The 26,451-nt window shown below is 36.3% G+C and overlaps 1 protein-coding gene across 2 annotated transcripts in view; it reads right to left on the minus strand.

Moving 5' to 3' along the window:
• Tasp1 (taspase, threonine aspartase, 1) overlaps positions 1-26,451 on the minus strand; it is a 235,351-nt gene that overhangs the window by 182,599 nt on the left and 26,301 nt on the right. For both annotated transcript variants that reach the window (XR_001233252.1, XM_005380885.2), the window contains exons 5-6: positions 11,384-11,504; positions 6,921-7,005 (exon numbers count right to left, since the gene is read on the minus strand). Coding sequence is in view for 1 of the 2 variants with exons in the window: in XM_005380885.2 (XP_005380942.1) it covers positions 6,921-7,005; positions 11,384-11,504 (206 nt within the window). In the remaining variant the exon portion in view is untranslated. The remainder of the gene's footprint in view (positions 1-6,920; positions 7,006-11,383; positions 11,505-26,451) is intronic.

The raw sequence follows: 26,451 nt of genomic DNA on the forward strand, positions 1-26,451 counted from the left end.
AAAAAAAAAAAAAAAAGAATGGTTGTGTTCCAAAAGAACTTTATTTACAAAAACTAGCAACAGACTCAATTTGGTCTGAGTCTTCAAACTCTTTTTCTATATGGAGGTGACCAAGAAAGTTATATCCTAGCATAGTGATGGAAAAGATGCAAGATTAATTAAATAAAGGAATAAGGAAATATGACACAGTTCCTGATGATGATGCCACCAACTTTATAAAGATATCAAATAGTGCACTAGTCTGACCAAACATCAGTCCTTAAACAGTGCAACACATGATGGAACCAATAGAAGCACTGGTTAAATGAACCGTTCCACCTCCAGTTCTGCTGAGGGTGTTTCCAACAAAGCAGCAAGATTTTATAAATTCTCAACACTTTTAGACACTAATCAAATGAATATACCTTTTGCTTTCCCAATGAGCTACACAGATAAATGAACTTTATATGGGTGCTTCTTGGAAAGCACCCATTACGTGTAATGACTCGCTGTCCCCAGAGAATGGTGTACTTCTTCAACAGATGCCTCGTGGTTTTTAAGTTCTCTGGTTTCTTTTTATAGTTTCTCTACCTCCTTGTATGGCATACAGCAACTGAAAAATATGTATTTGCTGAATGAATGAATGGATGGATAAATAATTACTCAATGTGATATGGATGAACTCCACAAATTTCTAACAATGTAATTGTGGGTAAACCTGTGACTCATGTTCTTTATCTACAAAATGTATATTACCTTCATAAATTATATCATTTTTATGAGCTAATGCAGACAAACTCATGTTTGCCATGATGTACAAATGCAATAAACATTATCTAATATCATTATAGACATTTAAGCTTAATAAATCATGTATAAATAAGTCCCAAGTAAAAACAAGTAATTTGGTTATACTCATTTAGGATACTCAGAATTTGGTTGGTTGTTTTTAAGTTCCTATCATTATATAGCTAACTTTTAAGTATGTGAGAGATTTCTATTTCTGGAAAAGATGGAATAACAATAAATTTACCATCTTGCCTGAATAAATACAAAAACAACAGATTAAATATAGAAAACAACAGCTTTCAGACATTATACATTAGACATCAGGCAACAGAGGATAGTTATCCTTGAGAGAAAGGAAACACAGGATTCACTTTCAGTACTGTGAGGAGAGTTCCCAGCCCACAGCACCTAAGTGCAGCAGTCCCTGAGTTGGAGAGACAGACTTGGGCAAGCAGAAAAGCCAAAGAGGCCAGAGTTCACAGAACAGAGCACCAGAGAAAAGGGAGTTGCACAAATGACTCCAGAGAACTGCAGAGACTCTCCTTCCAGTCTTGGGCTGAAAGGAGATCAAAGAATGTGGAAGAGAAGATTACTCAAAGCCTTGGAACAAACAACTTGACAGTTCTAAAGGAAATTCCCAAGTTCAGATAGGGACAGGGACAGCTCCAGCACCCAGCAGCCAGAGTGAAATGCCTCATTCTAGCTGCATCTGTTATAGCATTTCACAGGGTTTTACCTCAATAGCAAGGCAGTATTACATTAGCTCAAGGCTAAATGCTTTTCTAGTCTCACGTGAAAGAATCAAACTGTTTTTAAATAACTTAGCCACATCCTAGATGAAGTTCAAGATCATTAAAACAACAAAAAAAATATATGCAGCTCCCAAAAAGATAAAACTCATAAGATCTGGAATCCAATAAAAAACTATCAAACATATACTAAAAAGGGACAATATTACCTAAAATGAAAATCACTCATTTGAAAAAAATCAGAAATAATTTTCACTTAGTATATAAAATATTTAAAACAACTGTCATAACATTATTCATATATTCAAGAAGCAAGAGAGAAAATTAAAGATGTTAAGTAGAAAGATGACATTCTTAAAATATGCAAATCAACATTTTGAAGATAAAACCACAATGTCAGAAATGAAAAATAAACTGGCTGTAATTTGTAGATGATTAAATATTGTAGAAAACTAATCAATGAACTTGAACAAATAACAATGGAAACTTCAAAATCATTCAAAGAGAGAAAAAAGAATGAAAAAAGTAAACAAATCATTCGGTTTGATCTACAGAGCTACAACAAGAGGCCAAATATGAATGCTCTTCAACTTACAGTGGGGTTATTTCTATCATGGTAAGTCCATTACAACAAGAAATATCACGTTAAAAATACACTTGAGCCGGGCATGGTGGTGCACGCCTATAATCCCAGCACTCAGGAGGCTAAGGCAGGAGGATTGCTGTGAGTTTGAGGCCAGCCTGGGCTACAAAGTGAGCTCAAGGCCAGCCTGAACTGCATGGTGAAACCCTGTCTCAAAAATACCAAAAAAAAAAAAAAAAAACAAACACATTTGCTACACCTCATCTCCCAAATATCATAGCTTAGCAATGTTATCATACAGAGTAGCTGTTGTTTACACACATGGCTGACAGGTCACTGCCACTGACCAACATTGCCAGAAAGTATGACTCAACTATTATTAGCCCAGGAAAATACCAAAATTTAAAATTCAAAGTATGGGGGCTGGGGATTTAGCTCAGCGGCACAGCACCTGCCCGGCAAGTGCAAGGTCATGAGTTCGATCCCAGGTACTGGAAAAAAAATAAAAATAAAAATAAAATAAAATAATATAAAATAATATAAATTTAAATTCAAAGTATGATGAAGTACTACTCCACCATATGTAAGTATAAGCTTGACACTAGGTAAATGGATATACCTTGAGACCATGCTGTTAAGTAAATAAATAGGACACATATGTGTAAATTCCGCATTGTTTCTCTAGTATGAGAAACTGAAAGTGTAAATAAGGAGCAAAATGTATATTAAGTATTGTAAAATAGGAAGGAAATGTTCAAATGGGGAGGGCAACAAGAGAGGGAGGAGAGAGAAAGGAAAGAAGAGAAAAGTAAAAAAAAAAAAAAGTGAGAAAATGAAAATTGGAAACAAAGATCTGTAAATGAGAAAGGGAAGAAAGGTCAAAGGGAAGATAAGAGAATGAAAAAAAGAATAAAGTTACATCATGTACAGGTACAAATTCTCTATGATGAATGTGATCATTATGTAATATCTAAAATGTACCAATAAAATCTGATTGAAGAAAAAAAATTCAAACTATGGTGTCTATAGAATTCAAATTGCTTTCACATCATTGTAAAATCAAATACTGTAAATTGGACCACTATGACTAAAATATATCCTAATTTGATGAAATATATATTCCTATATATCCAGGTAAAACAATTCAAAACCAAAGAAAAAAGAAAACTATAAAAAAAAAAAAAGAAAGAAAGAAAGAAAACTATAGGCCAGGTGTGGTGGCACACACCTGTAATCCCAGCACTCAGGAGGCTGAGGCAGGAGGATCGCTGCGAGTTCGAGACCAGCCTGGGGTAAAGTGAGCTCAAGGCCAGCCTGAACTGCACAGCGAGACCCTATCTCAAAAAGGTCAAAATAATAATAATAATAATAGTAATAATAATAAAACTATAAACTAACATCACTCTTAAACATGCAAATATTCAAAATATTAGCAAATTGAAATGAACAATACTGTATATAAAAAGGATAACACATTATTACCAAGTGGGATTTAGCCTAGTAATGGTACTGCTGCTTTACCAGTCAAAATTAATGCCTAGATTAACCAAGTAATCATAAGACCATCTTAACAGATGCAGAAAAAGACCCAATGAAGTACAAAATTCATTCCTATTAAAAAAAAAAAAACCTCTCAGAACATGAGGAAAAGAAGGAAACATTCTCCACATGAACATGAGGAAAAGACGGAAACTTACACAACATGATGAAGATATGAGATAGACCTACAGTAGCCATCATACCTAATGGTGAAAGACCAAATGTTTCTTTTCTATAACGAATCAGACAGGGATATCACCTCCACACTTATATTCTACACTGCTCTAGAGGTTCTAACCAGTGCAATTAAGGAAGAAAAAGAAATTAAAGAAATCCATATTAGAAAGAAGTAAAACTACATTTCCAGAAGATACAATATCTATGTGGAAAATCTTATAGAATCTATAAAAATGCTACTATAGCCAGGGATATAGCTCAGCAGCGTAAGTGCCTGCATAACAAGCACAAGGTCTTAAGTTCGATTCCTGATACCAAAAAAAAAAAAAAATACTACAACAAATGATTTCAGCAAATTCTCAGGATAGAATATCAATGATAAAACTAATCATATTTACATATAGTTCTATATACTGACACTAAATATTTGAATTAACATTTTTAAAATACATTATTTAACATAGCATCTAAAAAATGAAATACCTAGCTATAAACATGACAAAATACATGGAAGACCAGAATAAGGAAAACTACAAAACCCTGTTTAGAGAGGTTTAAAAAAAGCCCTTAAAAAATGGGCTTACTGAAATCCTAACAAAATTCTAGCAAGCTACCTATAGAAATGAACAAACTAATTTTAAATTTCTACATAAATATAAAATACCTACAATATCAAACAATTTTGAAAACAAGAATAAAGCTGAAAAATTATGCATGTGAAAAATATCAGCTAGCTTGCTCCAGATAGGTGTAGTATTACTCTATTTTAATGAAGACAGGGTCATCATCTTTTCCCATATATATTCTCCTTGTCAAACCCGTGGCTACACTCTTGCCTCAGCCTCACAGTAAGTTTGGTAACCTTTCTAAACCCTCTTTGTGCAACTATGTACATATTTACCTAGTTTTAGAAAATTAAAGTATCGTATACATTAAAGTATAACAGTATGAATGAATGTAAGAGAATGAGAAAAGCTTAAATCCAGTACCATCGTTACAAGGAGTAGGGCAGACAGGGTCAGGATAAAAATGTGAGACAGTGAGAAAGTCGAGGATTCCACTGGAAAGGGTTCAGTTTAGGCAGCTTTAATCCCTGGTGAAGTTTTATTTCCTAACCTATGCAGTAGGAGACTGGTCTCCATCATACTATTTTGTAATTTTTGAAGAAAACATAAACTGACTATATCAGCAATTTCAATTTTTCACAGTACAATGTAGAGATCTATTGCTATAAACTGAATTATATACACTCAGTAATTTTTATCTTGAAGCCCTAGTCCTCAATGTGATATTTGTAGATAGGGCCTTTGGGAGATAACTGAAGATAGATGGTATCATGAGGGTAGGGTCCACTTATGATTTACAATGAAGAATAACCCCTAAACTCCCATGCATTCAGAAGCAGGATCATAGGGTGCTATAGATGATGCTGTTAGGAGGTTGGCCTGGTCACAAGACATAGGTCACTGGAGACACGACCTGGAAGGATATATTCCCTGCCCGCCTCCTCCCTTCTCTCTCTGCTTCCTGGCCACCATGAGACCAGCAGCTTTCCTCTGCCAGACCATTCCACCATACATTGCTGCCCTGGAGCCAGCAGACTATAAACTGAAACCTCTAAAAAGCATCAGCCCAAATAAATCTCTCCTATTCTGAACGGTGGGTGTCGGGTATTTTGTCCCACTGCTAAGACAGTGATTAAAACAAGCCCTCACAATGAGATTATGGAGCTAATTAAAAGAGGGACCCCCCTCAAGCTCTGTCTCTCTCTCTCAATCCCTCTCCCACCATATATCCAATGTGAGACACAATGAGAAAGCACCCACTTACACCTCAAGAAGAAAGCCCTCAAGTGGGGTGTGGTGGCACATGCCTGTAATCCTAGCACTTGGGAGGCAGAGGCAGGAGGATAGTTCCAAGTTCGAGATCAGCCTGGTCTACAAAGTGAGCTCAAGGCTAGCCTGACCTGCATAGTGAGACCTTGTCTCAGAAAGACAAAAAAAAAAAAAGAAGAAGAAGAAGAAGAAGAAAGTCCTCACCAGAAAATGAACAGGGTGAAAACTTGATACGGGATGTCCCAACCTCTAGATCTTTTCTTTTTTTTTTTCCTGGTTTTTCTCCAGTACCGGGAATCAAACTCACAACCTCGCATTTGCCAGGCAGGTGCTGTGCCGCTGAGCTAAATCCCCAGCTCCCCCAACCTCTAGATCTCTGAGAAACAAATTTCTGCTACTTAAGTAACCAAATCTATGGTATTTTGTTATGATAGACCAAGAAAATTAATAGTAATCCATGCTATTACTACAATAATTCTCTCCCTTTTTGTTTAATACCACCAGATACCTAATAACATGAATAGAAAGCAATTTGTTTTGCCCTTAATGGGCATTTAGGTTGTTTAGTTCTATTTCACAAGCAACATTTTATACTACATATTTTTGCTTTTAGGTTTGGGCTACATTTTTTAAAGTGATATAAAACAGGAATTTAACTTAATGTTTTTCCACAAAGTAGGATTGCCCCAACGTAATTTCCTTAATCAACCATCTTTCTTTCCTACAATTATTTAAGATGACACCATGATCAAAAACAAAATCCTTTATACACTGAGTGTTTCTGTACTTGCAATTCTCTCATACTGATCTTTAAATCCCTTTTAGGTGAGACAAACAAAATATTGTTGATCACTAGTTCCAGATAACAGGTTAATCCGGGCTTTTTAGAATATTCAATGTACCTTTATTCTAAGAACTTTCAGAAACTACTTTAGATTATTCTACAATGTGTAGGATACTTTCAAAGTTTTGTGATACAGTAACCCCAACTGAGCACTTACTAAGAGGAAAAACCTCTCAATAACCAACTGCAAAAGCAAATATTAATTCTGATCTCCTCTGATCTATCATGTTCTATTCCATCTGGAGCTTTATTAAGTGTACAAAATATTCCAAGATCACAGAACGAAGTGTATCTTACTCTCAAAGGCATGCTTTGCTGGTGTGTAACCAACAGCATCAGCCTTCCAAAGATAAAAACAGTCTTCAAACACTGCATGCACCAAAGACCAAAGACACAGGGAAAGTTAGGGAGAACAAAGTAGTTACCAGGGAGGAATTCTGCCAGCTGAGAGTTTGCCCTTCTGTCCTTCACACAGGAGTCTGTTTGCAACTGAGACTGGGTTCTTGATTCCTATAAAATAAAATTGGCAGAAAAAGAATGTCATTATGCTTCCCATTCAACTGTTATAGTTGTTATAATAAAATAAATTTAAATATATTAGAAATTCTTCTCTTTCAAGATATCAAATATACAATAAAAACAATTATCATGAATAATTAGCCAAATTTAAAAATATATGAGTACATTTCGGATGCAAGAAAAGACAAAAATAAAACATATTCCCACATTTGATAATGTGTTACAGCAGCAAAGACTGAACTTGAAAAATTACACATTTCAATTTGGTTTCCTTTTAATAGATTTCACAATAGAGAAGAAAAAATGACTTGAAAATGTGTCACTCTCCTACTATCAAATCTAACAATGTTCCAGGCATTTATTGACAATATAATCATTAAAGAATAAACATAATTATAAATAGCTCCCATTTTATCGTAAGGAGAAAAATTAGTGGGGAAAAGTAAGCCAAAACCTTAAAATCTCACTTACAAGAGTAAAGTTGGGAAAAGAGGTCAAGCATGTACAAGCCTGCAACCCAAAATTTGGTCTGCACCATTTCCAAAGGGCAAAATACTACGTACAAGTGAGATGGCAGTGCTCATCTTGGAGAAATACTAACTCCTAGGAGGGCATTTGTGTGGCAAACACAGTCAGGATAATAATAATAAACAGGATGACAATGACAATGACAAACAAGATGATGATGAAGATGATACAAGGCAAAAGTAACCCAGTACCTAGTATGTGCCAGGTCCAGTGCCTAAGTTTTCAATGTATCAAGTGATACATTTCTATCAGGTAGCTATGGTTAGAAAGCCTGTATCATTAACAAGAAAACATTTGCATAGAGGGTTAAACTGCCTGTCCAAAGTCACAGAGCTGAAATTTTAACACAAGTAGCTAAGGCCTAAAACTATGCCATTACTTAGCAAGACTCTGTTTCAAAATAACAATAAAATCAAAAGGGAATGTGGAGATGACTGGGAACACAGCTCAGTGTGAAGGCCTTGGGTTCAAGCCCCAGTACCACAAAATAAAATAAAATAAAATAGAAAGACATAGGGCTGGGGATGTAGCTCTGCGGCAAGGTGCCTGCCTGGCAAGTGCGAGGTCACAAGTTTGAGTCTCTGTACCAAAAAAAACAAAAGAAATAGTAGAAAAGATATCATTCTTTATTCAAAGCTACTCAAAATAAGACAGTATGGTTTGGGTACAAGGTAGATAAATACATCAATGGAATATAATAAAGCCAGAATGTTAGTTGGGTTTTTTATTGATAAAATTTATATTCTGTTTAGTATTTACCAACTTTGGAATTTAGTATTATAATTTTAATTTGGCAATATATATCTAGTCATGAATGTTTTTCTGAAACCTTATATTCTTTTCTTTAGTTTCCTTTTATTTTAAAGACAGTAATAAAAAACAACAGAAACAATATATAATTTCAAAACAAGATGATAGGAAATTAACAATGGTTATTATATTGGATTTTTAATATACAATACTGGCATTTCAAGTAAGTGGGAACAGAACAGATCATACAGGAGAGGTAGAAAGAACACAATGAGGAACATAGAATCAGGCTCCTTTGTAACTCTAACAGCTCAGATTATTCCTTCTCAAATACGAATTTACACTTTGTTGCCTAATCTCTGGAAATGGATATGGGCCATTTACATTTACATTCTCCTGCCAGCTGGCACATGGTAAGCTTTGTCAGTAGAGGGCACCGGAGACACACTACAGTAGAAAAGGGTGCCCCGCTGGCCAGGCACCTGGAGAGTGTCTGCATTGTGTGGCCCACGAGGTATGCTCCAGGCCTAAGTGCCTACAGGGTCACTCACTATATGTTTGGACCAGCTTCTGATTCAGGCCACAGCAGCAAGGTTGAGAGCCCTAGAAAGAACAAGACTTCTCCCCACACCTTGTTCCTGATCCCAAGCTGCATCCCCACGCCCTATCCTCAGCCCCACAGGCACACACAGCAAGTGTTCCACGGAGACAGCTGTCTACTGAGCCAAAATCCACTCTTCAACCTATGCACAGCATGTTTAATTTCCAAACCTCCTGACCTCATGTACCAGCCAGGGCTCACCTGTACCTCACAGGATTAGTCGCGCCACAAGGACTATGCACCAGCTCCAGCCCAGGGACTCCAGCAACTCTTCTGCCACACACGGGGCTACAGCTACACCTTTTTCAGCAAAGCCTGAAAGTATTTCTAGAATTTCCAACTTTACCCTTCCTTGGATACTGCCATCTGCTCTAGGATACACTTCCATCTATCTGTCATTAGTCTATCTCAGCTTAATAAATCTTTATGTTAAACTTCTGCTTGAACTACTATATGGTTTCTGTCTCTCAGTTTGACTCAGGCAGATACAAGCTGCAAAAAAATCACTAAATCTCTCATGTGTCTCAGTTTCTTTATCTGTCAAATGAGGATAAAAGTATTGATTTCATAAAGTTATTGTGAGAATTAAGTGACTTAATATATGTAAAGCACTGAAAATATCGCCTAGCATGTTAGTTATATAAATGCTAGTTACTATTATTATTGTTAGTCAATAAGCTACGCACACATAATTTTTAGACATTACAAGAAAAAAACAATGTATTAAACTGGTAAATGAAAAATAAGTTATATACATTAGAACAAAATATAGCTGACTGTACTTATAAATTATAAAAGAAACTAGAAACGGAGAATACAAAAGTCACAAAACAGAAAGTAATGCGTGACAAATAAAAAATTTTGAAAGTCAGTATGACAAGGACTATTACAAACAGAGGCAAAAGACAAGTCATACAAGAGGTATGAACAGTTTACAAACAAAACTGCTAATGGCCTTTAAACACATTAAATTGTACTAAATATCAGTAAAATTTCATAATGAAAGAGGGAAATCAAAACTAACTGAAATATAATTTTTATATATCATAAACATCAGAAATTATATAAAAGATCAGGACAAAAAACTGACCTGACAGACACAGTGCACTACATTCAAAACCTGCAGAATATACATTCTTTTGAAGTTCATATGGAATATGTATCACAACATACCATAAGCTAGGACATAAAGTAAGACTCAAAAGATTCAAGGAATTTGAATCAACACCTCTCTGAACACAGTAGAATTAAACCAAATTCAATAAAGAGAGCTGACTAAAAGGTCTTTGGCCAAATAAAAGTGATAACCATAAGAAATAGCCACATTCCCTAAAAAGTATTTATGAGAAAAAAAAATACACATAATCTTATAAATGCCAAAGATGTTGAATACCATATTTTAAAACTTCACATAGTGAAAAGCCCACTAATTCAGAATAAAAAATTCTTCCAAACAGTTATAAAGAAATCATTCTAATCACATACAATCCATTTCTAAAAATATAGAAATGCCCCACTCATTTTATGAGGCCAGTCCTAACAGGGCACAAAAATAAATCACTTCATATACAGTAACCTGATTAGTTATACAATTCTGAGAGGAAAGAACCATGCTGGAAGTATGGACAAGTTTTACATCTTAACATGAAAATAATTAATGTCTTGATCTAGGTGAACACATTTATATGGTTATATATGGCTATATACATTTAAAAATTCATGAATCTGAACACATAAAATCTGTGTTATTCATATATAAATATAAAACATTAGATATGTCTTTTATATACTGATGTGGGAACAACAATCTTTTTTTAGGGAGGACAAAAATCTTGAAGATATCCTATTCAAAAGAAAAAAGTTTCAAACTAACATATACAGTTATTTTTTTAAAAACCACCTTCACAAAATAAAACTGTATTGCAATATACTACCTAAATATATAAATAAAGGAATTGGACTTTTACTGGTTAAACATCACTGGGAGAAAGAGATGAAAAGGAAAGACTTAGAAGATCAAAGATAAATATTTTTATACCATCTGAAATTTTTCACGATAAAAACATTTGTATATTTCACAAAATGATCTAATTTTAATCAAAAACTTGGACAAAGTGTTTTGCCAGATTTTTAATTGTTTATAGCTAAAATTTTAGAAGAAATGAAAACTGCTGGATTTAGTGGAATACATCTGTACTCCCAGCACTCTGAGAGACTGAAGCAGAAGGAGCACAAGTTTAAGACCAGCATGGGCAAGTTACCAACTTTCCGAGACCGTGACTCAACATGAAAAATTCCACAAGTGACAGGGATATGCTGGGAACATAGCTCAGTATGAAGGCCCTGGGTTCAACTCCCAATACCCAAAAAAGGGAAACAAAATTGCTTGTTTTCAACACTATTTCAAGCAAGACTGTCCTTAGAAGTATTAAATGGTAATACACATAGTTTTTCAAAGACTAGCAATAGGACGTCATAATGCTTACATACCACTAAGTGCACCAACTGCTCCAAAATTTAAGGATTTCCCATCCATTATGCTGGCATCGCACTCAATTTCCCCAAGGAGGTTTAGATTAGATCCCATTCCTGCATTTGTAAAAGGAGAATCCTAAAAGATAAAAATGAAAATTGAAGTACCATTAGCTTTTTTGAAAAATTAATGTCCATTCTTTATAAATTCCAAAAGCTAGGTGAGAGAACACTTCTAAATGTGTTGTACAATACCAGTACTACACTGACACTAAAACAAGCATATTAGAAAAAAAACAAAAACCACAGCTCAATATACCTTGCAAATATTAAGACAAACTCATCACAGAAAAACCACACACTGAAGCCATCACAATATGAAATGGGTTCTAAGTCAAGAACAAGAGGGTTCTAAGAAAAGCAGGGTTGGTTTAGTATCTGAAAATCAATGTAGCACCCACGTTAATAAAGGAAAAATGCATAATGATGTCTTTGGACAGAATGGAAACATTTAACAATACTCAACACCATTTACGGAAAAACATTTCCTAATCTAGAAATAGAAAGTAGCTTCGTTAGGCAGGCAGTGACGCACATCTGTGACCCTAGAGACTTAGGAGGTTGAGGCAGGAGGATCACCAGTCTAAGGTCAGTATGGACAACACAGCAAACACAGTAAGACCTCCAAGTCAAAAAGAAAGGATGGGGGAGGAATAAGAGGAGAAGATGAGAGGAGACGAGACTTCATCAAAATTACAACCTTGTTGCCAGCTGCAGTGGTGCAGGTTGTAACCCCAGAACTTGGGAGACTGAGTCTGAAGGATCACCATGAGTCCAAGGCCAGCCTGGACTACAGAGTGAGCCAGTGTTTCAAAACAACAAATTAAATAATTTTGTGTTTCAAAGCACAGCATTAAAAAATAGAAAAAAAAAAAAAAAGAATGAGAAAAACTTTTTGCAAAACATATGTAAAGCAACTTTTTTCAAAGTATATTTAAAAAGTTCTACTCTAAAGTAAAGACAATTTGAAAGTGGGCAAAGGATATAAATTAAGATTTCTCCAAATAAGATACATAAATAGCCAATAAGCACATGAAAAGATGCTCATTGTCATTTGTCATCAGGAAAAGGCAAATCAAAACCACAATGAAATACTACTTCACACCCACAAGAATGGCTATAATTAGATAACAACATATGTTGGCAAGGATATGGGGAAATTAGAACCCTCATACACTGCAAAGGGAATGTAAACTGATGCAGCTAGCTTGGAAAACATCTGGTAGATCCTCAAAAAGTTAAACATAGAGTTACTATTTGACCCAGCAATTCCATCTGTAATTACATGTATACCAAGTCTTGCTACTCGCAATTATATTATACTTGATCTCCAGCCAGAGAATATAGGCAAAAGCTAATAATATAAAAAGTCTTACAATAAAAATAACTACCATGGAGACACAATCCCAAGACTGGACTTTAAAAAACAAGACAACCAGGCATGGTGTCACATGACCATAATTCCAGGGCTCAGGAGGCTGAGGCAGGAGGGTTGCATAGGTTCAATGCCACCCTGGGCTATACAGTTAGTTTAAAGTCAGCCTGAACTACAAAGTGAGACCTTGTCTCAAAAAACAAACAAACAAATAGGGAGTTAGTTTAGATTGAACGCCTCCCTAGGGCAACTGTGTTGCTGTAAAGCCCACTCCAAAATAACAAGTAATAGGTGGGTGTGGTGCTACACATTTATTGTCTCAACACTTTAAGCAGAAAGACTGCCATAATTTTGAGGCCAGCCTGGGCTACATAATGATTTCATAGTGGACCTGAACTACATAATGAGACTCTGTCTCAGCTGGGCATGGTGGCACACACCTGTAATCCCAGCACTCGGGAGGCTGATGCAGGAGGATTGTTGTGAGTTGGAGACCAGCCTGGGCTACAAAGTGAGCTCAAGGCCAGTCTGAACTGCATAGCAAGACCCTGTCTCAAAAAGAAGAAAAAAAAGAGACTCTGTCTCAAAAAACATATATATATATATATATATATATATATATATATATATATATAAAACAAGCAATACGTTTAATATTAATAGTTCTATTCCACATTCCAAAAATCTGAGCCAATCCTGAAATTTGGAGCCATTCTAAGGTAAACCAGTATTACCGAGGAAATCAGCAAAACTCTATCACTTTAAAGATTGCCAAATACTCAGAACCATCTACAAACTTTCCCAGTTTTCTCGATTTCTGCCAGACCCCAGAAAAACTAGCCATAACATTTAGGCCATTTCTAACCATGTAACTAAAATGAGCAAAGGGATCAGATTTGAGATCAGAATTAAAAATAAAACCACAGAGTAGAAAATAACAAAAACAATGTATAATTAAATAGAAAGTGAACGATACAGAAAATAAATACTATGAGCATTCAAAAGGAAAGAGCTTAATGTGAAATGCAGAAGTGAACCACAGGCTTCATGGGAGATGTAAAACAAAAGCTCCATGAAGACTCCAGTTAAGACTGGCTCAGCCAGAATCTCCCCTTCCCCCGTGTTTTCCCTTCCTAACTTTCCATCCACTGACCCCACCCTGATTCTTGGCTATAAATTCCCACTTGCCCACACTGTATTCAAAGCTGAGGCCAGTCTCCATCCCTCCCTACAAAATACAGCAATAGTCTCTATACCTATTACAACAGCGTCTCCTTAAATAAATTCTGTTTATCATCTTTCTCCAGTATCATTAGCAATCATTAGGGAAATGAAAATTGAAATCACCAGATAATGCTGTGTAACTACTAAAATGGCTAAAATTAAAGAGAATGACTATTCTGACCACTGGCAAGCATGGAGCAACTTCAACTCCCATACACTGGTGAGAATGCAAAGGCAGTTTTTGTTAAAGTTAAGCATGCGCTTACCACACACCCAGCAATTCTACTCCTAAGTAGTCACCCAAGAGAAATTAAAGCATAGGTCTACATAAAGACTTACATTCAATGCCGGTGTGGTGGCACACACTTGTAATCCCAGCATGAAAGAAACTGAGGCAAGAGGAGCACAAAATCTAGCCCCACCCCCACAATTTAACAAAACCCTGTATCAAAAAAATAAAAAGGGCTGGGGTTGTAGCTCAGTGACAAAGTGCCCCTGGGTTCAAGCCCCAGTACCATTTTTAAAAAATGATTTACTGTGTATTTAAAAGTTCTTACCAGCTTTGTTCACAACAGCCAAAAGCTGAAAACTATCCAAATGCCTGTAAATTAGTTAAATGATAAAATAAATTATGATAGCTGGGCATGGTGGTGCACGCCTGTAATCCCAGTACTCAGGGGAGGCTGAGGCAGGAGGATCACTGCAAGTTCGAGACCAGTCTGTGCTACAAAGTGAGCTGAAGTCCTGCCTGAACTGCATAGCGAGACTCTGTCTCAAAAAGGCAAAAAAAAAAAAAAAAAAAACCCAAATTATGACCTATTCATATAATAGAAAACAGCAATAAATTGAACAAACTCCTAATATACCCAACAATATAGGTAAATCTCAAAAGCAGTGTTCTAAATGAAAGTCAATTGCAAGAAGACCACAAATTATATGATTCTGTTCACAGAAAAATCTTGAAAAAGCAGAACTACAAATCTAGAAAAAGCAGATCATGGTGCCAGTACACAGGAGGCAGGATGATCATGAGCAGCAGGCCAGCCTGCGCAACACTGTGATTCTCTCAAAATAAAAAGGGCTGAGGATGGAGACCAGTGGTAGAGCATTAGTCAAGTATGTGCAAGGCCCTGGGCTCAATCCCTTGTTCTAGTGTGGAGACAAGGCACATAGTAGTTGTCAAGGGCCACTGAGGGAAGAGGATTCAATGTAGATAAGTATGAGAAAATCTCTGGGTGATAGAAATGTTAAATATCATGACTAGTTATTACATAATTGTATTCATCTGTCAAAATTCATCAAATTGTATACTTAAAATTGGTGTAACTGACAAAAAAGTAGTATTATTTCTTGGCATAAACTAATCACCAAATGAACCAACTATCCTCTTATAAATAAAATACATAAGCTTTTCAGCAGTCCTTTGTTGATCCTGTCATGTGATATTTTATAGGATTAATAATCATTATGTTCCCTTTAAAATCTGTCTGGCCCTGTTCCTCTCCTCTTCAAAAAGCCTACAGTGTTTCCAGTCAGATTTAGGACAAAATCTAAAACCGTAATTTCTAAGGTTTACAAGGACTTTCCTGGTTGAACCCCAGCCCCAACTTGCTCCCTCCTGCTTTTCCTCATCCTTTCTGCACAGAGCGGCAATTCCTTGGGCACAGCAAAAGCCTCAACCTCAGGGCTCTTGCATGTATTATTCGCTCACTGCTTGAAAATGCTGAGCAGAGCAAGCAGTTCTACAGAAGGAAGAGAGCCAGCGAAGACTGTGTGCAATCCATTTATACATGCATATATAAATGACCGATGTCTCGTGGTGACAAGTCATTGTAAAGAAAACTGAAATGGAATAAAGCACAGCAGGATACTATTCTATGCAAACACACCGCTCCCCCATATCTGTAGGGTTTTCTCCTCCATTCTGTTCATGTCCCTCTCTGATGACATTTTACCAAGGCCCTTCCCTTACCAAGTGTAGCACTTTCCTAGTATCCCCCAATCTCTCTCCTTTCCCTTACTGTTTTACTTTTTTTACAGCACTTTTTACTACCTGATACTATATATTCCATTTTTGTTTGTCTCATTTTCCTTATAGACCTAAGCCCTATAAGTGCAAAAATTTGTCTTTTTAGGTATAGTATCCCAACCTTTAAAGCAATGTTTGGCACATGGTAGTACTCAATAAATATTTGAAGAATGACTGAATAGCAGTGAACTGTGATTCAATATAAACAGAATGACTGACTACTGTGAACTGTAACCCCTTAAGCCAGCTGATACTTAACTAATTTTTACAGGATACTCTATAATGGAGTGTATTCTTAAGCTTACTAACAACCTTTAAAAGAGACAGGGCCCTTTGACGGATTAACCCAGCAAGGGAGGGAAGGAAGCTCTCCAAGAGGAGAGCCAGGAGCGCCTCTCCCACCACGACATGGAAACCCTTCTGCCTTACTGAAATTTGGAAACACCATGCCAACAAAAAGATCTGCAAAGAATTACGCTCTCACTGCAAACCACAACCTGTATTACCCATTTCATGTTCTTTGCTGAAAGCATAAAAATAAGAGCTGTTTGCAAGGCCACGGGGTATACTGCACCTCTGGGGATCTATTATGCAACCCGTATTAACAGCTCTTACAGATGCAAACAATTTAGTTTTCAAAATGCTGTGCAAAAACGAGACTGGCACATTATAAAATCATTTTTATATAAGATGATTTATGTTTGTCCAATTTCCAATCTTCCTTTCAGGAGAAATTCGACATTAACAGGAAATTACTAATATCTTAGTGTTCATACCCTGTCACTCAAGTGCAGATTCGACACATCTTAGATGAATGAAAGTAGGAGGATGTATGGTAATAAAGTTTACTAAAAAGTATGCTATCAAAATAATTTTAATTAGTTCCCCCACTGACAAACAGGTAATCTTATTTATCTACAATGATGAGAAAGGGAAAAAATAGCCTTTGAAGCAAATTTTCTTCAATTCTTTTAAAATAAGAATAAGAAGGGATACAGATGTAGCTCAGTGGCAAAATACTTGCTAAGTATGTGGATGATAGTGGGTTCAATCCCCAGCACCACAAAAAATAAAAAAATAAAAACAAGATGTGCATTCCACGTCGTCATCTCCCATTTCAAATTAACACTAGAAAAATGCAAAAAAAGAAAATGCAATCCACCTATGTCACTTAACGCTATCCAAAAAATTACTAATTCTCCGCTATCTCATCATCAATTCTCATTATATACAATATGAACATAGGTCAATAAAACTGAATTACTGACTAAAAGAATCACGGGATTTTTTTGTTGTTGTTCAACAGCCAATTAAACTGGAATTTTCAAGAATTAAATGCTTGAAAGATTTCCAATTTAGATTCCTTTTTGGTGGTATAAGTTAAGTTTAATGCATTGAACAAATATTTATTGGGCACCTACATGCCAGGCAAATCTTTTCTATAAAGAGCCAAACATATTAAATAATTTAGGTGTTGTGAACCACGACAATGCTTCAACTTCTCAACTCTGCCATTATGGGGCAAAAACACCTACAAATGAATGTGAATAGCGATGTTCCACCCTAAATTCACTTTGAACTCTGTGGTGGTTAATTAATTGTCAACTTCAGTGAGGAACACATAACTGAATTGAGTCAGCATGGTTCTAGGTATGGAAGACCCACTTTAAAGAAGACTGTTGTCAGAGTGATATAAAATGAGAATGGGAGGGAAGGATTTCAGCTGACCTTCCTCGGAGGAGCTCTGTTGAGGCTGCTTTTCTGCAGTGAGTTTTGGCTGTTTTCCTTCCAAAGAGATTTAGTTGTTTTCTTTCTTCAGAGCTTCAACTCTCTTCTTCATCTTAGAGATCATCTCCTGGCTTCCAGTGCAGATCCCTCAGCCTTCTTGCATAGATCCTTTGGCCTTTTGGAACAGACACTTGAGCCTCCAGCATTGGTCCTTAGGCCTTTCCAGGACAGATCCTTCTGACTCCCATCAGACATCCTTCGGCCTCCGGATACAGACTTACACGGGACACTGCTATGGGCTCCAAGCCCTCATGTGGATCCTTCAGGTCTCCAGGGCACCGACAGGCATTTTGTACTCTTCTACATCTGACTCTAGTAAGCACTGGCTAATACAAACTGAAATTTAAATTTCATGTAATTTTCTGGTGTCATAAAATATTAGTTTTCTTTTGATTTTGTTTCAATCATTTTAAAAAGTGAAAACCATTAGTAGTTTATAGACCATTCAAAAATAGAAGACCCATTTGGCTTTTTGGACGCAGACTGGGCAACCTTGAACCTTGGAGCTATAGTAGTGAACAAAACAGAAAAATATCCTTGCCTACATCAAGCTATACTTCTATTTAAGAAAGAGCAGATAATAAGAAATTAAATATAGGGATTGGATAATGATTATTCAATTGGATAATGATTATTCAGTTGGATTAGTGATTATTCATGTATAGCTCTATTTATTTTCTTTAGAAGCCACTTTGAAGATACCAAAGTATAGTACAACTATTGATAATCTCCTACCCCTTCTGTCTGTAACTTACTTATTTGTCTATTTGTTTTCCTGAGAAACTACCCTGTAGATAACAATACGTAAAACAACAACCATTGATAATTTCCTACCACTTTGTCTGTAATATGGTAAGCCCCCCCATTATTATGTTATCCTTCTTTTACTCTTTGAAATAAATAAATAAATAAAAATAAATAAATAAATATAGGGGTTGGCATATAGCTGAGTGGTTGTGCTTAGCATGCAAAAGGCCCTGGGTTTAATCTCCAGCGCTAAAAAAGAAAAAAGAAAGAAAAAGAAAGGAGAAGAGGAAGAGGAGGAGGATGAGGGGGAGGAAAACTACAGATACCCCTCAGTGTCTGAGCACTGGTTTCAAGATGCCCTCGCCATACTAAAATCCATGCATGCTCAAGTCCTCTGTGTAAAATGGAAGAGTATTTGCATATGAACTTGCACATCATCCCAAATATTTCAAATCATCTCAAATTACTTATAATATATAATACTAGGTAAATGTACAAACAGTTGCTACACTATTGTTTAAGGAATAACAAGGAAAAAATCTGTACATATTCGATACAGATGCAATTTTGGTGTGTGTGGAGTATTTTCCATCTGTAATGGTTTGAATCCAAGGATATGGAACCCATGGATACAGGCTGACTGCATTAGATGACATATTAAGCAGCATTAATGTGATGATGAAAAATGAAACAGGATAAGACATAGTTCATAGAGGGCTGTAAGACAATGGGGGAATCTATTATTTTGTTCCTGTGGACATAATTTCAGATTTACAGAAAAGTATAGCAGTCTAGTATCCAGAATATACAAAGAACTCCTACAACCTTCAACAATAACCCCCGCCAAAAAAAGTTTTAAAAATGGGCACAGAACCCAAGCATGGGGGTGGCATGCCTATAATCCCAGCACTTGAGAGGCTGAGGTACAAGGAGAGCCATGAGTTCAAAGCCAGCCTGGGCTACCCAGTGAGTCCAGGACCACCTGAACTACACAGCAAGACTCCGTCTCAAAACCAAAAAAGAAGCAAACAAAAGGTGATAGGGGTGGTGTGGCGGTGCACAGCTATACTCCCAGCACTTTGAGAGGTAAGACAGGAGGATTCCAAGACCAAGTCCAGCCTGGGCAATTTAGCAACTTAGTAAGACCCTATTTCAAAACTGAAAAAAATGGGCCTGGGATGGTAGCTCAAGGTGAAGGCTCTGTGTTCAGTCCCCAGAAACTTCCATCCCAAATGAAGGGAGGGTAAAAGACTTGAAGAGACCTAAACAGACACATCCACAAATAAAATATGTAATGGCCAACAAGCACATAAAAGTACGTTCAGAGCCAAGAGTGGTGGCACATGCCTGTAATTCTAGCACTCCTGGGAGGTAGAAGCAAGAGGACCACAAGTCTGAGGCCAGCACACGCAACTTAGTGAGACCCTGTCTCAAAACAAAAGTTTTTAAAAATGGGGAGGCAGTTCAGTATGAAATCTCTGGGGTCAATCCCCAGTGCCACTTTAAAAAAAAAAAAGTTCCTCATTAGAGAAATGAAAATCAAAACCATAAAGAGATATCACTTCTCTCTCATAATGATGGCCACAATGATAAAAGTGGAAGGTAACGATGAAGTTGGTGAACACATACAGAAGTTATTATACTCTCACAGTGTTGCTGGGGATGTAACGTGGGTCACTGATTTACAGTGGAAAAATAGTTTGGCGGTTCCACAGAGAACTAAACAGAATTACCACACAACCCAGCAGTTCTACCTACAGCTATGTACCTCAAAGAATTGAAAACAAATATCCAGATACTTATACAGGAATGTTCATAGCAACACTACTAACAATAGCCAAAAGGGGGAAACAATCCAAATGTCCATCCATGGATGAGCTGATAAACGCACTGTGGTATATACCTGAATAATGCTGAATGTGCCACCCCCAGACAAAGCAATGAAGTACTGGTACATGCTACCGTATCAACGACACCACAAAACATTATGCTAAGTGAAAAATGTAACATCAAAGATATGATTCTATTTACATGAAGTATATGTAAGAGTTAAAGCTATGAACAGCAGATTAGAATTTTCCAGATAATATAAAAGAGGGTAACAGCAACTGCTTAATGGGTATGAGGTTTCTTTTGGGGTGATAAAAATATCTGGAACAATCTAGAGATAGTGGTTACCTAACACTGTGAATATTTTAATACCACTGAGTTATTCTTTCCAAAGTTAATTTTATATTATATAATCTTCAACTCAAACATACAAAAAAGCACACACAAAAGAATGCATATGATGTGATTCCATTTATATGAAGAAGTAGAACAGGCCGATGAATATATGCAAACAGAGGCCAGAATAGGTGTGTGCTAGAGTGATGAGAATGAGGCACAAGAACGTTCCAGAGGGCTGGAAATGTTCTGTTGCCTTATCTGGGTGCTGATGGTACTGAGCTATTTTCACCCTGAAAAATTTATGGCACTATCCCTTTAGACTAAATATCTATATATATTTATAGCCATGCTCAAAATATATATAGTCACACTCCAGAAGTTTCAAAACTATAATGTAAATGTTTTAAATAGAAGATTAATCACAATCTTTTTAGACTTACCACTGTGGGCCCAAAGGATCTCTCTGTATTAAGGCTGCATACATCCACAATTTAACTTAAAAGAATCAACGAATGACAACTCCCATTCTTACACTCACAGATTCTGATCTGGGTCATGTGAATTGAAGCTAAGGAATCTTTTTCTTTTTAATAAGCTACTGCAAATGATTCTGATCCAACTGGATTGTGATCCTCACTTTAAGAAACTGCAGTTTAAATGATCCCTATAACCCCTTAAATTCACTTTCTTCTCCATCAGCGTCATCTTCAGGAGGCTTACAAAGGTGTCTACTAGCACTAGCCCAGAGGAAATAGTAAGAAAGCAACAAGTAAACTACAAGAAGCTGCAGAAGGTAACCGCTCTGGGCCGGGATCTACCTTTGAGTGGAAAAAACATTATATGAGTATAAAAAATGAAGTGGGAGTCACTGGTAATGGACACAGAACACTTTCTGGGCAGTCATCACAGATACACCCACATACACTATGTGTAAATCAAGGATTCTCCTTTTTATATTTTCTGATAAGAAGTAATAGACTCAAGATAAGATAAATGATGTTGCAAGTTAAATATTCTTTAGGCGGATAACAGAAGGAAGGTTGGAAATGACTGCCACATGCTCGGACTTTCAGTACATTTTTCACCACAAACACTAAAAACTATTTTACTCCTGGGACTAGAATTAAGTAAAGGAACAATTTGGTTCAAGCTTATTTGGCTCACAAAGTATTTTAATCTGCTTTTAGCTCCAGCTCAAAACTCTGGAGTGATATACTTTGGTGTTGGTTCAAATTGCTTCAATGAGAAATTCTTTGAAAACCCTTTAAGTTGAAATTCATTTTCAAAATAATAAACTAATACTTAAATCCAATTTCTATTTTAAAAACTAAATGAAAGCACATTCCAGTTTTATTCTTAGTTTTGGTAGAAATCCCTGTTACAACAATTTGCAGCCTCTCCGGCATTAAAGTAACATCAAATGATCCATTCATTTCCTTGGTCCTCACAAGACAAAGTTAACATCTCTGTCCAAGACTTATTTTCAGCTATACCTTAAACTGAAATACTGTGTTAGTTACACTCAAAAGCTTCCATATACTAGAGCCAGCAGTCCCTCAGCCCTGGCAGACTGCAGTCCTGAAAAAATACAAGTTCCATTTAGCCAGATCTCTTTTTCTTTTTTTAAGAGAAGTTAGAAATCCAGCTTTTTAAATGAATTTCTCGAGTTTTAAATGTTGACAACAAATTCCAACTTTTAGAATCTATTATATAGGCCAACCAACACATATCTGTGAATTGTCTTTTGCAACCTGTGGCCCACATCCTTTGTAAAAGTTAAGAAGTTCTCAAACTTCTGCAGATGCAAAATCTGAGCTTTGGTAAATCTTCAGCCTTCCACACAACACAAATGTCAGAAAAAGTAGTTGACACAAATGTTAGTCTTAAAAAAAAAAATCATGATTTCATCATTATTCTTATTTGAATATTTAAAACGATGGATATATATCACTATGGAAAAGAAATATGATAATAAACAGAGGTAAGAAGTAATTTAACCTATGTTGTAGTCTAACCGCATGTCAACCCACCTTTACCAAGAACAGTCAGCTTAGTGGTCAGAAATGACATTTCTCTGACTATAACAAATACAATTTATAATACATTTTTTGTTTCCCCAAAGTGAGTCAGCTGCGCTCTCTACATAAAATCTACACGAAAGAGAATGATGAAGTATCAAACCAATGCCATTAGTTTGGACAACTTTACCTATAATTTTACTCAATGGTAAACTGTCTTTATCAAGATGATCACAGAAAATAAGGTTTTGTCTTTGAAAATACTAGTTTGTAATAACAACAAAAAATGATGATAAACACAGAACACTCATGAAAGTACAAAAGAGGAGGTAGGGGACATCAATGTTTGGAGAACATGAAAGAATGTCAAAGAAATAAGCAACATTTATAGAAATGGAATAAAAAAAAAAAAAAAAACCCTTATAGAAAAATGAGGTTCTGCCTATAAACCAGAGAACTAGCCCCCACAAAAGCAACAGTTGGTTTATGTTTCTATTTTTTCTTTCGTTTTGTTGTTCTGGGGATTGAACCCAGGTCCTTCACACTAACCATTGACCTCCATCCCCAGCCCTGTGTGTGTGTGTGAGTGTGTGTGTGTGTAAACAGTGTTTTGCTAAGTCACTAAGTTGCCAAAGCTGGGCTCCAACTTGTGATCTTCCTGCCTAAGCCTCCTAGAGTGCTGGGATTATAGGCATGGATCACCCTACATAGCTACCAGTTGGCTCTCATGTTCTCAGTATGAACTTTCGTGACTTCAAAACCAAGGCATAAGGCACATGAAATAAAACAAGTAATAAATTTCAATGAAATTATGGCATTCAGATGGAAAACATTTACAGGAAGAAAAATTCTCAGGTAACCACAAGAACAGTAACAAGGAAGTGCTTCGATCTGATTGTGGGTTGAGTGTCCCCCAAGGGTCAATTTTGACTGAATTCTTGGTTGGTGGGGTGGCACTACCAGGAGCTGGTGGAATCTTTGGGAAAGAAGTCTTAGTGGGAGCTCCTTAGGTCACTGGGGTAAGCTCTCAGAAGGGGGTCTCATGACACTCCTTAGTAATTCTCAAAAAGGGTTGCTATAAAAGCCTGAGTTTGGCCCCTCCCTCTGCTTCCTGGGCTGTGATGTGATCACTTGCTCCAACACATACTCCTACTATTACTATCTGCCGTTCACCACGTGAGGTCCTGACTAGAACTGAGCCAATGCATTTGCCATGACACTGAACCTCCAAAATGTGAGCTAATGGTGGCACACTCTTGTAATCCCAGCACTCAGGCAGCTGAGATAGGAGGATCGCTACTCAAACACACATAAACATCACCATTAGTGGATCTGGGACTGGCCCCTCCATTTTCTCTCGCAGCTTGCCTGTTCATCATTTCTGTGCATCTCTTTTAGATGGAGGTGGACTTGAAGAGTATAAATCTACCAATTATACTGCCCTTTGTTCAGTTCTGAATAAATAATGAAAAGAAGGTGAAACCTGGAAAAACTTTTTTATTATTAGTGAGTTTTACTTAACTGTGTTAACCTCATTTTCCATGACTAAATAACTGGAAAATGTGAACAATAACAGAGACCTGCAACATGGAAGTCACTAGAGAATTATGGATTTCTCTGAAATTTTGGTACAGGATTGACCTAAACAAATCTGTTGTCATAGGACAGCAGAAAACGAAGTCAAAAAGAAGCTAGATAGATCATGCAGCTTAATATCCAACTGGCAAGTAATTGTGAACTACATGTTAAAATACTTCCAAGGAAGTTACATCCGTAGGATATGAACATACCATATCCAAAAACACAAGAAACATGCAGTTCCCATATAGCGGAAAATTTACCATGATAAATTTCTTAAGTTAATGATTATTTATGGAAACCACTAGATATGTGCATTGAATACAAACCCCATAAAAATCTACTTTTATCCATGTGTTAAGAAAAAGGCATATAAAATGATTCTATGGTGGGCTGCCTGTTCTTAAGAGCTACTCTTTAAAACTCGGTCATGCAGGAACATTTTCACCTAAATACTGAGCAATTATAAATAATTAAAACACACTTTACAGAGATACATACTATTAATTATGTTTGAGTATTTAGGCAATTATTACATTTATAAAGACTAGAAAGTTCAAGAATTAATGGACTTTAATTAATAAAGTTCAGCAGAGTTAGCCAGAAAATATTTTTATTAGGCCCAAGTGAAGTATCTTTCATTCATTAATACAGAACCACAGGGCATACTTAGAAATCAGGGGCTCAATTATCTAAAAAGGGTTCCTAAGGAAATAAAAAACTTTCCATTTCATTCTGTAACTGCTCCTTAACGACAGAAAGTGTTCTTTCTTTTTTGGCATTCCCTCTTTTCTCTTCCTCAGGACATATTTACAGATGCACTGGCTGCTTTACAGACATACTAAAAGTTCTTGCTGTGGTTGATCAAAGTTGGAATGCCTGGGGAAATTACTCAACCTAGACAGCCCGGAATTATATGTAGCCAAGTAGTTACTGTGCTCTACTTTTAACATGTGTTAAAGTAATATTTTAGCTATTCTAAATGTAAGTTGAGAGAACATTTGCTTGCGTCACACTCTGTGAACACTTGAGTCAAATATAGTATGTGAATACTATGTTTTAGTATCTGTGACAGTTCATTTTTTTAACTGTTCAGTTACACAAAGAAAGCATATTTATTTTTTTGAAAAACTTACAGAACAGCATACGTACTAACAAAACCCTTCTATAACCTTCTTAAAGTGCTCAAGTTCTTCTGAATATGTGAAAAAAAAATTAAATGTTGACATTTGTTCATTATACCCATTGTTGATCTGGCATAAAATATGCTATCAAAAAACAGAATCACATTTTTTCTTTAACTTAGTACTGAAAATTAAATTTTAAGAGCACTATTTACACCTCTTTCTATTATTAAGCTGCCTAATTTACAAATGTGATATAATTAAGGAGAAAAAATGACATCACAGCAGTTTATTTTCACTTTTTTATTTGAAAGCCACAGAACAGCAGTACAAAGAGTTACTTGTCAAACTTAACACAAATCTCTAAAATAAAATATTGGCTTCAAGAGATTTCCACATCTGAAATAGTTTTAAAGTTTGTTTTTGTTGGATTCCTTATGATGTCCAGGAAGAGGTTAGCACACATGGTACCTGAAATTGTCCTTTCCACATGAGCTACAATACAAAAGACAAATGTAGCTGTTCCTCCAGTACTGCCAAATTTGGCAGCCACTTATATTTCCCTTCAACCTAAGTAATTGTTCCTTTTAACCATGTTGACAATAATATGAAATATCACTCAAAAAGACCCTAACAGACTATGGAATTACAATGATTTAAACCATCTTTCTATCATACGAAATGGTCAGAATGGGTATTAGTAACTTCTAAGTCCTCTCCTATGCTTCTTTTTTATTAAAAAGACTTCCAACTCACTAGAAAATGTTGTTAACATCTGCACCTAACTCTAGGAGAAGGAAACATAAATGACTTCCCCACTTTGAATTTTCCCTGAAGCCTAACGTGTTACAGTGTTGATACCCTGTGTTTGCATGTCATGAGCTGTCAGAAAATGTGTCCACCATGCAGGAAGCTGGATCCTGAGAAAGAATGTCTGCCAGTGAAAACTCCTTGGCAGTGGGACTGGTCGAAGG

Source organism: Chinchilla lanigera, unplaced genomic scaffold, assembly GCF_000276665.1.
Source record: "Chinchilla lanigera isolate Chin_1 unplaced genomic scaffold, ChiLan1.0 scaffold00014, whole genome shotgun sequence".
Lineage (NCBI taxonomy): Eukaryota > Metazoa > Chordata > Mammalia > Rodentia > Chinchillidae > Chinchilla > Chinchilla lanigera.